Genomic DNA, 13,006 nt, shown 5'->3' on the forward strand with positions numbered 1-13,006 from the left:
TGATGCTAAAGCTGAAACTCCAGTATTTTGGCCATCTCATGCGAAGAGTTGACTCATTGGAAAAGACTCATGCTGGGAGGGATTGGGGGCAGGAGGAGAGAGGGACGACAAAGGATGAGATGGCTGTATGGCATCACTGACTCGATGGACGTGAGTTTGAGTGAAATCCGGGAGTTGGTGATGGACAGGGAGGCCTGGCGTGCTGCGATTCATGAGGTCGCAAAGAGTCGGATACGACTGAGCGACTGAACTGAACTGAATATAAAACACTGCATTCACCCATCTCCGCTACTGCACGTTCACGCAGGCTGATTCTCACAACCACAAGAGATACACAAAATACATCCATCCATTGACCTATCTGGGGAAGCCAGAGGCCTGCCTGCCTACTTTTGGCCTATCTGTCTTTTACAGCCCAGAAGAGACGGGAAGGCGAGCACGTGCTTCCAGAGAACCCCGCTAGAGGGCGAAACGGGAAACAGGAAGTTCCAACGCCTGTCGCACAAGAGCGACGTAAAGCGGGTCTGCTTTATGGCACGCCCCTGCCGCCGTAAAGCGCCGCCGGCGGTCGCGCGTGAATGCGTCGACAGGTCTACTTCCAGGCGTGAAGCTAGTGGAGGTGGGTGGACTTGCGGTCCTCGCCATGGGCAAACGTGGGAGCCGGAGCCAGAGCCAGCTGCTCGGCTCCCTGACTAAAAAGCAGAAGAAGCATCTTCGGGATTTCGGCGAGGAGCACCCCTTCTATGACAGGTGTGGAGGGGCGTGGCGGGACGCGCGCTGCCAACCCCCTCTCCCAGAGGGACCCCGCGTGTCCCGGCGTTGGGCCCGCGCGCGCCCCGGGGCTGTGACAGGGCGCCCCCGCCGCCAGGGCTGGGCGTCCTGTCGACGTCCCGCCCGAGACGCGGTGTTCTCCCGTCTGCCTGCCTTTCGTTGAGCCGGTCGCTTTCTGCCAGACCCTACACACCTAAAGTGGGGCGGGTGTCGGGGTTGGTTTTTGTACGGTCAGAGATTTTTCTGAGATCGTTTTGATTTTTATGTTTATAAAGATTTGCTTGCGGCTACCCTGGTGGCTCAGACGGTAAAGAATCCGCCGGCAATGCGGGAGACCCGGGTTCCATCCCTGGGTCGGGAAGATTCCCTGGAGTAGGAAATGGCAACCCACTCTAGTACTCTTGCCTCAAAAATCCCGTGGACAGAGGAGCCTGGGGGGCTACAGTCCATGGGGTCGCAAAGAGTCGAACGCAACTGAGCGACTTCACATTGGGGCCTTCGGCATCACCGGTCTATTCCGTGACCGTGAGGAAACTGATGTATGGGTAGATGTGGGTTTTCTCTGTAAGTGTCCAGACTCTCAGTTATGATCATAGTTCTTACCCGCCACTTCGGGCCGCTTTATCAAAAAGTTAAGAGGGACGGCCTAATTAAGAAACTTGCTAGAAAAGTGTGAACTCCAAGGGCTTTTATTTGCCAAACGTTCCTATCTTTCGGATGAGAGCTAGTTACTGTGTGACTGGGGTATTTGTCCTGTGATCTTGTTAAACTTTTACATTTGTCGATTATCATCTATTTGGCATTTTCTTGCAATCCCTGTCCAAGTGCATATGGGGTTTTTACATGACTATGGTTATAATGTATTTATAATGTATAGTTATACTGTATTTATGTTACAATGTATTGCTAGTCTGCCATGCTTATTTAAAGTTGTATCATTAGACTTTTTCCTAATTGTTACATACCAGTAGTTAGAGTTTAACATTACCTGTTTCTTCTCAGGGTTTCCAGAAAGGAAGCAAAACCACAGACTTGTCAACTGGTAATGCTTTATATCTTCCTTATGATAGTTGATTCTGGGCTGTTACTTCTCTGAGATTATATATAACAATAAAGTTTGAATACATTTCCGCTCTTTGATTTTAGATGTAAGCTATTATTTTCATAATATTGCTTAGTTCTGAATGCGGATGTGTGTTTAAATTCCACTGTGATAACTAATACAGTACAGAGTTTGAAACTGTCCTGAGAGATTAGCATTTTAGAACTTGTTAAGGAGGCATACCAGAGGGCTCTTAGTAAATCCTAAGAGGAAATATCTTGTATACTTAACATAAAATAGAGTGGAAAATCATCAAAGGTCTTAACTCATTAGAACAAACTCAGAAAAATTGCTACATTTTTTTTGTTGTTGTTGTTGCATTGTAGTTTTTTTCTCTTGCTCCTTTAAAAGTGCCAAATATCTGACCCAGGTGAGATTGCCTTATAACCTAACGCTCACTGTCTTTAGTCAGCTTTCTTCCCATATAGAAGATTAGCAGTTCAAAGAAGAGGAAGAGCTTTTAGAAGCATAGCTAGGTTAGCTATTTTAAATAAATTTGGTGCAAGATATTGCATATTTACAGAAAAGCTAATTTTAATTTAGAAAAATCTGAACTTGTTCCCCTGTGGACCTGATGATAGTGATGGGGTAGTTATGAGAACAGTATACTTCTTGTTTTTAAAATCCCTATTTTCCTTCCAGTCAGAGAGTTCAGATACTTCAAGTTCTGAAAGTGAAGCAGAGAGTGAACCAGAACAAGTGTCTGGTTACCATCGATTACTTGCCACATTAAAGAATGTTTCCAAGGAAGAGGAGGAGGAGGAGGAAGAGGAAGAAGACAGTGTTATGGATGAGACAGAAATGAATCTTGAAGATGGCGATAGTGACATCAGCGAGGAGGAAGATATGGCAGCAGAGTCTACTGACATGCAGAGCAGTAAGTGTCTCTGGTGTGGGTCTAAGATCTTTGCTGGGACCACAGATGGATTGCCCCAGGGCTATGGTGCCTTGTGCTATACGAGCTGGGTGAAAGCACATGGATTCAAAGCAGAGATTCTTAACCTTTCTGGGCTTGGTCTGGGCTTTGAGGTCTGACAGAAAACACAGGACCCTCTGGCCATAAACATGGAGAAGTGACATTTTTGCTCATGATTTCCAGACTTCAGTCCTAGTTAAAGTTCCCGTGATTGTCAGGAAAGGGAACATAATTCTGTTTTTGTTAACAGTCTCAATTTATTAAAGAGATTACTGCCTCTCCCTTAGAGGAACTGTGTGTATTGGAAGATAGACACGAAATATACAAAACATTTCAAGCAGCAGATCTAGGTGGAACAGATAGATACCAGGTGGTGAAGAGTACAGAGTGGTCACTTGCTGCCAGAGTAAATGAGGGAAGGCTTCAGAGAAGAGCTGGGATTGAAAACCCAAAGGGACTCTGCTTCACTCAGGCATCTAGGTGACTTTTTAAGTTAACTTTAAAATCAACTTTATTGAGGCATGATTTACATACAATAAAGTATACCCATTTCAAGTATGTGATTCAGTAACTTTTGACAAATGTATATGTCTGTATTACCACCACCAAAATCAAGATACAGAATGTTTCCAATACCTACAAAAAGTTTTCTTCTTGTCCCTTTGCAGTCAGCTTCCCAGGCTGGCCTCAGGCAACCACTGACCAGCTTTCTTTCACTATATATTAATTTTGTCTTTTTTAGAAATTCTTATGAATGAGAGCATACTATAAGTACCCTCTTGTGTCTGGCTTCTTTGGCTTCTCATGTTTTTGTGACTCATCCGTGTAGTTCATATTATTAATTCACTTCTTTTTGTTGCTAGAGTAGTAGTCCATTGTCTGAATATGTCTGGGTAGCTTTTTATACCCTATTATCTTAATACCTGTTTGCCTGACTATTGTTTTCTATACTTTAAGGTGTCACACACCAGTCTTAGTGTTTTAATTCATCATTTGTACTGGGATAAATAAATCATTGTCTTAGACTTAGGCATTTCTTGTTTAATTTTGTTGCTTTTTCAGCTTTCTTTCTTGTTTTGGGTTTTTACAGATGAAAAGTTGGTTGTTTTTTTTTAATTGTAAAAGTAATATATATTTACTGTAAAAGTTGAAGAGGGTAATATAATATAGTTCACCTGTATTTGTACCACCCTGAGATGAACACCTTTAACATTGTATATAGCCTTCCAGACTACTTTTTTATGGATATATGAGTGAATACAAGTCTATACGTATATTTGTGAGTATGGTCTCATATATTCCTGTAACTTCTATTCTTTGTTAATAATGTTTGTAACTCTGGATTCACATTAGCTTAATCACAGAGTATTCCATTGTGAATACTGTGAGATAATTTAATTAGTACCCCATCAATAGAAATGATGAAATAATTTTTACAGTTATTTGTTATAATTAGTGCTGCTTTGAACATCCTTACGCGTACTGGGTCAACAGTCCAGTGTAATTTTGAAACTTCTGTCTTCGAACCTGAGTTGGCTTAAAGGTAAATGATGGCAGTGGGTGTCAGTGTCAGTATGCTATGCTAAGTCAATTCAGTTGTGTCCGACTCTGTGTGATCCCATAGACGGTAGCCCACCAGGCTCCGCCATCCCTGGGATTCTCCAGGCAAGAACACTGGAGTGGGTCGCCATTTCCTTCTCCAATGCATGAAAGTGAAAAGTGAAAGTGAAGTCGCTCAGTCATGTCCGACTCTTAGCGACCCCATGGACTGCAGCCTACCAGGCTCCTCCGTCCATGGGATTTTCCAGGCAAGAGTACTGGAGTGGGGTGCCATTGCCTTCTCCAAGTGTCAGTATAGACTGAGGAATTAGATTTCATTTGTCAACAGAAGTGTAATTGTATTCAAGAGCAGTAAATAATTTTATAAAATGTTTCCCAAAATTACAGGTGTGGCCTCACCTGCTGACCCTGAGGGAAAAGACGGGCACGGGCCACCTGGCACATCAGAGGAGTCCCCCGAGGAGTTTACAGATGCAAAACATGAGTCACTCTTCAGCCTAGAAACCAATTTTCTCGAAGAGGAAAGTGGCGGTGACTCTTCTCCGAAAGCATCACAAGGTCAGAGCCTGGTGTACATTGTTTGAATTCACCTGATGCTAGGTAGGGGCTGCTGCTGCTAAGTCGCTTCAGTCGTGTCCGACTCTGTGCAACCCCATAGATGGCAGCCCACCAGGCTCCCCCGTCCCTGGGATTCTCTAGGCAAGAACACTGGAGTGGGTTGCCATTTCCTTCTCCAGTGTATGAAAGTGAAAAGTGAAAGTGAAGTCGCTCAGTCGTGTCCGACTCTTAGCGACCCCATGGGCTGCAGCCCACCAGGCTCCTCCGTCCATGGGATTTTCCAGGCAAGAGTACTGGAGTGGGGTGCCATTGCCTTCTCCAAGTAGGGGCTAACGTGTGTTACATCTCCTGATACTGGAATGGGCAGCAATAAAAACAGATAGTTTAGCGGCTAGAAGTGGAACTGGGAAGAAATGTTTCTCCAAGGTATTTTCTGGTTTTCAGGGCTGAGGCCTTGTTGGGAGTGGGAGGGTGTTCAGGAGAACAAACAGTTGAAGAATGATAGCAGGGAAGACCCATTCCCCAGACCTGACATTCTCGCAGCTGGGATCAGGGGAAGATCCTGATTTCTTTTCCCTGAGCAGAGAAGGAGGAGAATAGTACTTTGCATTTTTCTCTCTACCCGTCACTTCTCAATTCCTGTAAGCAGCAGTTTTACAGTTTGTGAGCCCCGGGGTGGCTGATCTAGTTGGTCCTTACTATGAGGGAGCACCTCGGAAGCCAGCACGCTCTGCCTTACCCGCTCAGTCTCTCTCGGCCTCTTGACCGCCCTGTGCCCCTGTGGCAGTCTCTTGGATAAGACCCGCCTGTGGAAGGCTGAGGCAGGTCTCTGCCATCTCTTGGGGTCCGTGTCTCTGCGTGTGCCTGGATGGGCAAGTCAGCTTGGTCTCAGTCCCGTGTCCTGACTGCCTTTTTTGGTCTCAGTGCCATTCTTCAATCAGGTCTGCCACTGAAGTTGAAATTTTAGGCCTCATTTGGTTCTGTTAGTTCTTCTGGAGAAGAGGGAGAAATAGCAGGGAGAATTTGGGCACGAACCCCATCCTGAACTTAAAAAACCCTTATGTTTCATAAGGAAGCTTATCATAAAGTTTCTCTTGTGGTTTTGCCTGTACAGATATATTAGCACCTTGAATTCTGATTTCCTATTGTTCACCCTTATCTTAGGTTTTGTTGTTAGGTGCATTGCATTTGAGGTTTTACTGCCTGGGTCCTGAATAGGTCGTTGAACTTTGCTTCTGGGTGGGACTGGAAGAGCAGACTGGTGCCAGAGCAGAGCGCTGAGGATGACCCCGAGAGCAGGTGGTGCCGTCGGAGCCTTTGTTCGCCTCAGTTGGGTGTTGAGCATGTCTAGGTGTCTTCAGTGCAAGTTAAATCAGACACGAAACCTGCCCGCAGGGATCTTAAGGTCTAATTAGATGAGGTAGGGCATTCACACGTGTGTTGGGGTGGATGGTGGGGGTCTGGAGAGTGATGACTGTCTGTAGGGGACCAGAGGTGGCCTCTTCGTGGAGCCAGCGCTGTCCTGACACAGGAACCTCCTGGGAAGTAGTTGTTTACCATGAGTCAGGGGTAACACTCAACTGATCCTGTTTGGATATATGAAAATGAGGTGAGGGAGAGGATAGAATTTTCAGTTAAAGGAAGGAAAACCACAGTGGCAGAAGAATTTGAGAGCCATGTCATTCAAAAATTACATTGGAGAAGTAGGTTAGAGATGTGTGTTGATTTTCAGACTGAGAATTTTCTTCAGAGGTTTTTGAGCTCGGAAATAACGTGACTAAAGAAATGCTTTAGGGAAGTGAACGTGTCAGAAACTTTTAAGCTCTGGACTGGGATAAATGATGGGGGAAGTAGGTGGAGGAAAAAATCGAGTTAACATCATGAAGAACATCATGTCATTAAAAGGGAAGACCGAAAAATCCCTGTCATTTGCTCTAACTGTTCTAATCTTCTTTATTTCTGAATTAGATCCATTTGTACAACATGTGAACACAAAACTGAAAGAAAAAGAAATCCAGGCTGTTGCCACAAACCCCAAAACTACCCACCAGCTAAAAGTAAGCATCATTCCATCATCACAGTCACAGATGGGGAGGAGCGGTGATCTTGGGTTCTACTGATCTCCCTAAATGTGTGATACACACCAGTGGCAGATGACTTGGGGAGCAGGACACAGGAACGCTGGAAGAGCCTGGGCGTGTGCTCACTCGCTTAGTCACGTCCGACTCTACGACCCCGTGGACTGTAGCCCTCCAGGCTCCGTGTTCGTTGAAATTTTTATTGAGATAGTTCTTACAGATGTGGTTGTAAGAAATAACGCAAAGATACCCATGGACTCGATGCCTGGTTCACCCCAGTGGTAATGTCCTGCAAAACTATAGTACAGTATTGCAGTTAGGAAGTTTCCATTGAGCCAGTCTCCTTGTCTTGTTCAGGTTTCCTTGGTTTTGCTCCTGTTGATTTATGTGCGTTACTTAGTTCTGCACTGTTTTATCACATGTAGGTTCCCATTTCCACCACTACAGCCAACAGCCAGAGCATTTCCAGCTCTGCAAAGATCCCTCCTCTTCTCTGGAGCTGTTTTATGACCGTACCCACCTCCCTTCCCCTTGGTAATAAGCGCTAATCTGTTCTCCATTTCTGTCATCTTGTTATCTCAAAAGTGTTCTAGAAATACAGTGATACAAATTGGCTTTTTTCACTCAGTACAGTTCCCTGGAAATTCATCCTACTTGTTGGCATATCTTTAGTAGTTATTTCTTTTTTATCACAGAGGTCATCCTTTACTGCTAAGATCAGCAGTTTTGTTAGAGTGCAAACATCCCCGCTCCGCCCGCAAAAAAAAATCCCAAACAAAAACCTTGTTCAAAAAAAAAAAAAAAACCTTGCTCCGTGCCTAGGTAAATTTGGAAAACTCTGGGTTAAACAAAATGGAACAGAGTCCTTGTTACAGGACTCAGCAGAACCTTCATATCTATTCTGCTGTGACTCTCCCTGAGGGGGATTAGGTTTTATAGTGTTTTCAAAGTTACTTGACCATTGGGTACCTGTACCTTTTTTTTTGTCTAGAATAAATTTTGACTTCCTACAGTGTGGTCCACAGCACAGTCTGTGACCCACTGAGTGAAGAGCTCACAAGTTTTCTAAAGTCATAAACCTGGGGCTCTAACCCTTAGCTCTGTTCTTTCCTGTTTGTCTGAATCCTGTAACCTCTGAATCTCAGCATTTGCTAAACTGTAAGAAGAGCATTATAGCATTTACCTTGCACGGTTGTTGTGAGGATTAAGTGAGAGAACCTGTAAGTCATCAAAGGCCTTTGTAAGTTATGAAGTACTGTATGAATGTAAGGTACTGTCATTCATTTCTAACTTCTTGATTCTTTTCTCCCTCAGTGGCCCATCCTGGGCCAGGTTGTCTTTTCATCCAAGTTTCAGAAGTTGGAAACCTTTAAACCCCCAAAGGACATTGACTTAAAGTCAGTTCATCTTCAAAAGCCCCTGGAATCCACCTGGATCAAGACCAACAGCCAATTCCTCTCTGGTCCCCAAAAATCAAATAGCCCCTTCACACCCCTCCAGAAAGAGCTCTTCTTAATTATGAATTCTTACCGGGACCTGTTCTACCCAGAAAGGACGGCCCTGAAGAATGGGGAAGAGATCCGACATGTGTACTGCCTGCATGTGATAAATCACGTCCTCAAAGCCAATGCCCAGGTGCTTGGCAACAACAGCAGACGCCGAAGCCAGAAACTTGGGGTGGGTGACGATGATGACTTCAGGGACCAAGGGCTGACAAGGCCCAAGGTGAGTGGCCCCAGAACTTTGCCCTCAAGGAAGCTGTAAGGCACCACCATCTAGGCCCTGGCACTTAGAAGGTTCTCAGGTGCTTTAATGCTTGGAGTAAAGAACAAGTCCAAGACTGAGCGTATCAGCCGGGTGGTGTTAGAGTAGTGCAGCAGACAGCTCAGTGGGCTGTCTCTAACAGTGGCTCTACCTGAAACTTGAGTAGGAGGCACCTACTCAAGTGATAATTCTCCCTAAAGATAATTCTCCCTAAAGATAAACCCTGATCCTCTGTGTAAGTAGCACTGCACTGTAAATCTCTTCTTTGTGACTGTCAGAGCTGGATAGGTCCTTAAAGAACTTTTTGTTTGATCCCTACATATTACATCTGTGGACACAGACCCAGATTCATAAAGGGCCTTGCTAAAGAGAACCAGGGAGACAGTAGCACAGACAGGACTAAAACCAAGGATTCTCTTCACTAAGCCATGTAAATATGTAAACCTTGGAAAACAAAACCCCTCTTTTCCCATTGTATCATTATTGCAACTTAAAGTGATGATTACATTTATGTGGGCTCATAGGCTTAAGCGCCAGTGGATTGAGGGCTTACACAGAAAATGTCTTCGGACTTGCCACGTTTTTCATGATGTCGTGTAGCTAGATACTGTACCTCCCGTCCCACCCAACCCTCTCACCCGTGTCTCTGTATTGAAGAAGCCTCCTCTTCTTAGATACTTCTCATTGAGCTTAATAGGATTCTCAGCTATTAAGATGACGCAGCTCTTAAGAGATTTCTTAGTCCAGCCCTCTTGTTTGATAGCTGGGGAAAACCACCAGACTCTTAGTGTCCCAGCAGGACAGTAACTTGGCCTTCTTCAAAAGTGATCAGTCATCCCCGAGTTGTACCAGACTGAGTCACTGCACCCCTCTGGCTGTGCTGGTTGCCCTTCTGGGAAACCACCTCAGAATCTTGAACATCAGGATAAAAAGATTATCTGTTTCCATTTAGAACTGCCAAACAGAGTATGAGGTAGAACACCCAAATGAAGCAATTTAGAATTTGGTGAACTGCCAGATCTGACTGGGGTTATTTCCACTGATTGTATGGTTTACACAAGGCTTGAGTTGTTCAGTCAGTAAGTCATGTCTAACTCTTTTGTGTCCACTTGGACTGTAGTCCGCCAGGCTCCTCTTTCCATGGGATTCCCCAGGCAAGAATATTGTGGTGGGTTGCCATTTCCTCCTCCAAGGGACCTTCCCAAGTCAGGGATTGAACCCATGACCCCTACATTGCAGGCGGGTTCTTTACCATTGAGTCTCCAGGGAAGCCTTAGCCACGTGTAGTTAGGAAAAAAACCCATGTACACAAGGGTAGTTAGAAATTATTTGTTAAGCATCTTCTGTTTTTGTTTCTTAACAGTTAATACTAAACATTTTTGGAAACGTTTGGAAAACTGAATCATCTATTTCCCATTGAAATATGATCTTACTTTAGAAATACTTTATCATTATTTCTGAAAAGTGTACCAGGAAATGTACTAGAGAAGTAATGATAGGTTATTTGTTCTCTACCAATACATCTAATTCATTTATTCAGCATATTCCTTGGCTCTTATGAATCACAATGCTGAACTAGTTCTGTAGGAGACAGAAATGAGTAACATTTCTTGTCCTCAGAGAACTTTGTCTGTTTATGTCCATGGGCTTTTGCTGGTAGATATCTCTGTTAAAGGCATTGAGTTATCCTAAAAGGTATTTCCACATTATGCTTAAGAATGTCCCCCAGGGGCCATAAGATGGAAGTCCATAGGACACAGCTGTGCATCTGAAAGATACTCAGCCTGCAGTACTGAGCCAGGCCCGTGTAAGGGGGGTGACACGGATGTGATCCCTGGCCCGGGGCCGAGGAACAGGGGACTCGCCAGCTCCGGGTCCCCAGCGGGCTCAGCTCGCACTGCCCGTCCTTCCCCTTGCCCCTCCAAGGCCGCCGTCTCTGCCTTGTCAGGTGCTCATCGTGGTGCCATTCCGGGAAGCTGCTTTGCGGGTGGTGCAGCTCTTCATCAGCCTCCTGGAGGGCGACAGCAAGAAGAAAATCATTGTCAGCAACAAAAAGAGGTTTAATGGAGAGTACGGTTCCGATCCTGAGGAGAGACCACCCAACCTGAAGAGGCCTGAGGACTATGAAGCTGTGTTTGTCGGAAACATCGATGACCACTTCAGGATCGGTAATTCCTCCTTGTCCAGACTGAAACCCCGAGGGACCTGGGGTGTGAGGCACACATAACTGGGAGCTAGAAGCCTGGAATTAGACATTCTGTCAGAGGGTCACTGGTAGACTCCTGGCTGAACCAGGTGTGTTTGAGACATCTCTTCTGCCAGGGGAGAGCCTTGCCTTGGCTAATCGGATGGACGCTTGGCTAGTGAAATGGAGCGTCTCCAAAGGCATTCGTGAAGAGCGTGTGTGCGTGTATAATAGACGTCTCGGCTCACCCGTAGCGGGCAGCTCATCGCCAGTGCTGCGGCGGTCCTGAGGGAGTTGGAGGTGAAGGGGCAGAGTGCGTCAGTCTGGGGAGGATGAATTAACTGAAGGGCTTGTGCATAGTGGACTTCCTTCCGGCCTCCATAGGGAGCTGTCTCTACTCCAGACTTACTGACTTCCACCCAGCTTTTCACGTGTGTGCCTGTTGCATTCAGCTCCCATGTATTTGGTTGGTTGTACATTGAAAAAGTTCTTGAAGACTACTTATTGTCACATATACTCATTTATTATTTAGCATCTACTATGTTAAGCACTGTAAAGTCGCTGGGGATATAGGATTAGAAGGATTAAAAGTTACTGTTAAGGAAGTCCAGCCTAAAGGCAAATCGGACAGTATGAGATGAAAGATGTGTTATGGTTAGAGGATGCAGTGGCCGTTTTAAGTATTTAAAGCAAATATCCCTACTCAAAGTGGACACAGGACTGTTTGGGAAGATCTACTGATGGATGTACTGTCTGTACTAAGTTGAAACCCAAATAGGATTTAGCCAGTAATGAAGTAGGGAGATCTGAGTGGAGGAAAAAGTTTCAGACAGGAAACTGCAGAGACATCAGGATGAATAAACAGCATGACTTCGGACTCAGAGGCTTTAGCACGGCTGGTGTGAGGTGCAGGGGGTGAGAGTTGATGTGTAGTTTTAAACATGTGCAGGTGGCCAGCAAGCAGCTGATAAGTCACTCTTTTTTAAATTGATGTATAACTGACATGCTAGTTTCAGATGTACAACATGGTGATTCAGCGTCTATATACCTTACAAACTGATCACAACAGTAAGTATAGTTACCATTTGTTGCCATACAATATTATTGACTATATTCTCTTTTGGCATACATTGGATCTTTTTCATATGTTGGATATGTTGGTGGCCGGTTCACTTAATAACTGAATGTTTTGTACCTCTTGATCACCCCCCATGCATGTTGCCCACCCTCCAACCCCCCGCCCCCATTTTCTGGCAACCACTGGTCTGTTCTCTGTATCTATCAGTCTAGTTTTTTTGTTTTGTTTCTTAGATCCACATCTAAGAGATGCCATATGGTATTGATACTTGTCTTTATCTGACTTATTTCACTTATGGTGATACCTTCAAGGTCTGTCCTTGTTGTCACAGATGGCAAGGTTTCATTCATTTATGGCTGAGTAATATTCCATGATATGTGTGTGTGTATATCTGTATACCACAGCTTTATCTATTCACCTACCTACGGACGCTTAGGTTGCTTCCATATCTTGGCTATTATAAATATTGCAGTGAACAGAGGAGTGCATATATCTTTTTGAATTAGTGTTTTTGTTTTCTTTGCATCAGGACCCAGAAGTGGAATTGCTCAGTTGTGTTGTGGTTCTGTTTTTTTCCTTTTTGGTGATGGTCCTATTTTTAATTTTTGAGGAACCTCTGTACTGCTTTCCATAGCGGCTGCACCAATTTACGTTCTCATTAACCATGCACAAGGGTTCCCTTTTCTCCACATCCTTGCCAGCACTTGTTATTTCTTGTCTTTTTGATAAAAGCACTTGTTATTTCTTGTCTTTTTGATAAAACCTATTCTGACAGGTGTGAGGTGATACTTCATTGTGTTTCTCTTTTCCTCTGTGCTTTGATTTATTCAAATGTAAAATGAGGATAATACCAACTTACATGATGGCTATAAGAATTCTATAACTCCAGTGTCATAGTCTGTTATATTATTTCATTTTGATCATCGCACTTATTAGCCACCTGATCCATTATTTGTTTTTTGAAAAAATTGAAGTGTGGTTGATCTACAATGTT

At 44.4% G+C, this 13,006-nt stretch overlaps 1 protein-coding gene across 1 annotated transcript in view; it reads left to right on the plus strand.

Annotated features, from left to right (window-relative positions):
• Window positions 1–555: 555 nt before the first annotated feature.
• The window catches only part of DIEXF (digestive organ expansion factor homolog (zebrafish)), a 27,488-nt gene continuing 15,037 nt past the window's right edge, over window positions 556–13,006 (plus strand). The window contains exons 1-7 of the mRNA XM_010836871.1: window positions 556–750; window positions 1,774–1,813; window positions 2,516–2,750; window positions 4,737–4,907; window positions 6,876–6,964; window positions 8,300–8,710; window positions 10,698–10,917. Of these exons, the coding sequence (XP_010835173.1) occupies window positions 644–750; window positions 1,774–1,813; window positions 2,516–2,750; window positions 4,737–4,907; window positions 6,876–6,964; window positions 8,300–8,710; window positions 10,698–10,917 (1,273 nt within the window). The 5' untranslated portion in view covers window positions 556–643. The remainder of the gene's footprint in view (window positions 751–1,773; window positions 1,814–2,515; window positions 2,751–4,736; window positions 4,908–6,875; window positions 6,965–8,299; window positions 8,711–10,697; window positions 10,918–13,006) is intronic.

The sequence above is a fragment of the Bison bison genome, unplaced genomic scaffold (assembly GCF_000754665.1).
Source record: "Bison bison bison isolate TAMUID 2011002044 unplaced genomic scaffold, Bison_UMD1.0 scf7180017864067, whole genome shotgun sequence".
NCBI classification, from domain to species: Eukaryota; Metazoa; Chordata; class Mammalia; order Artiodactyla; family Bovidae; genus Bison; species Bison bison.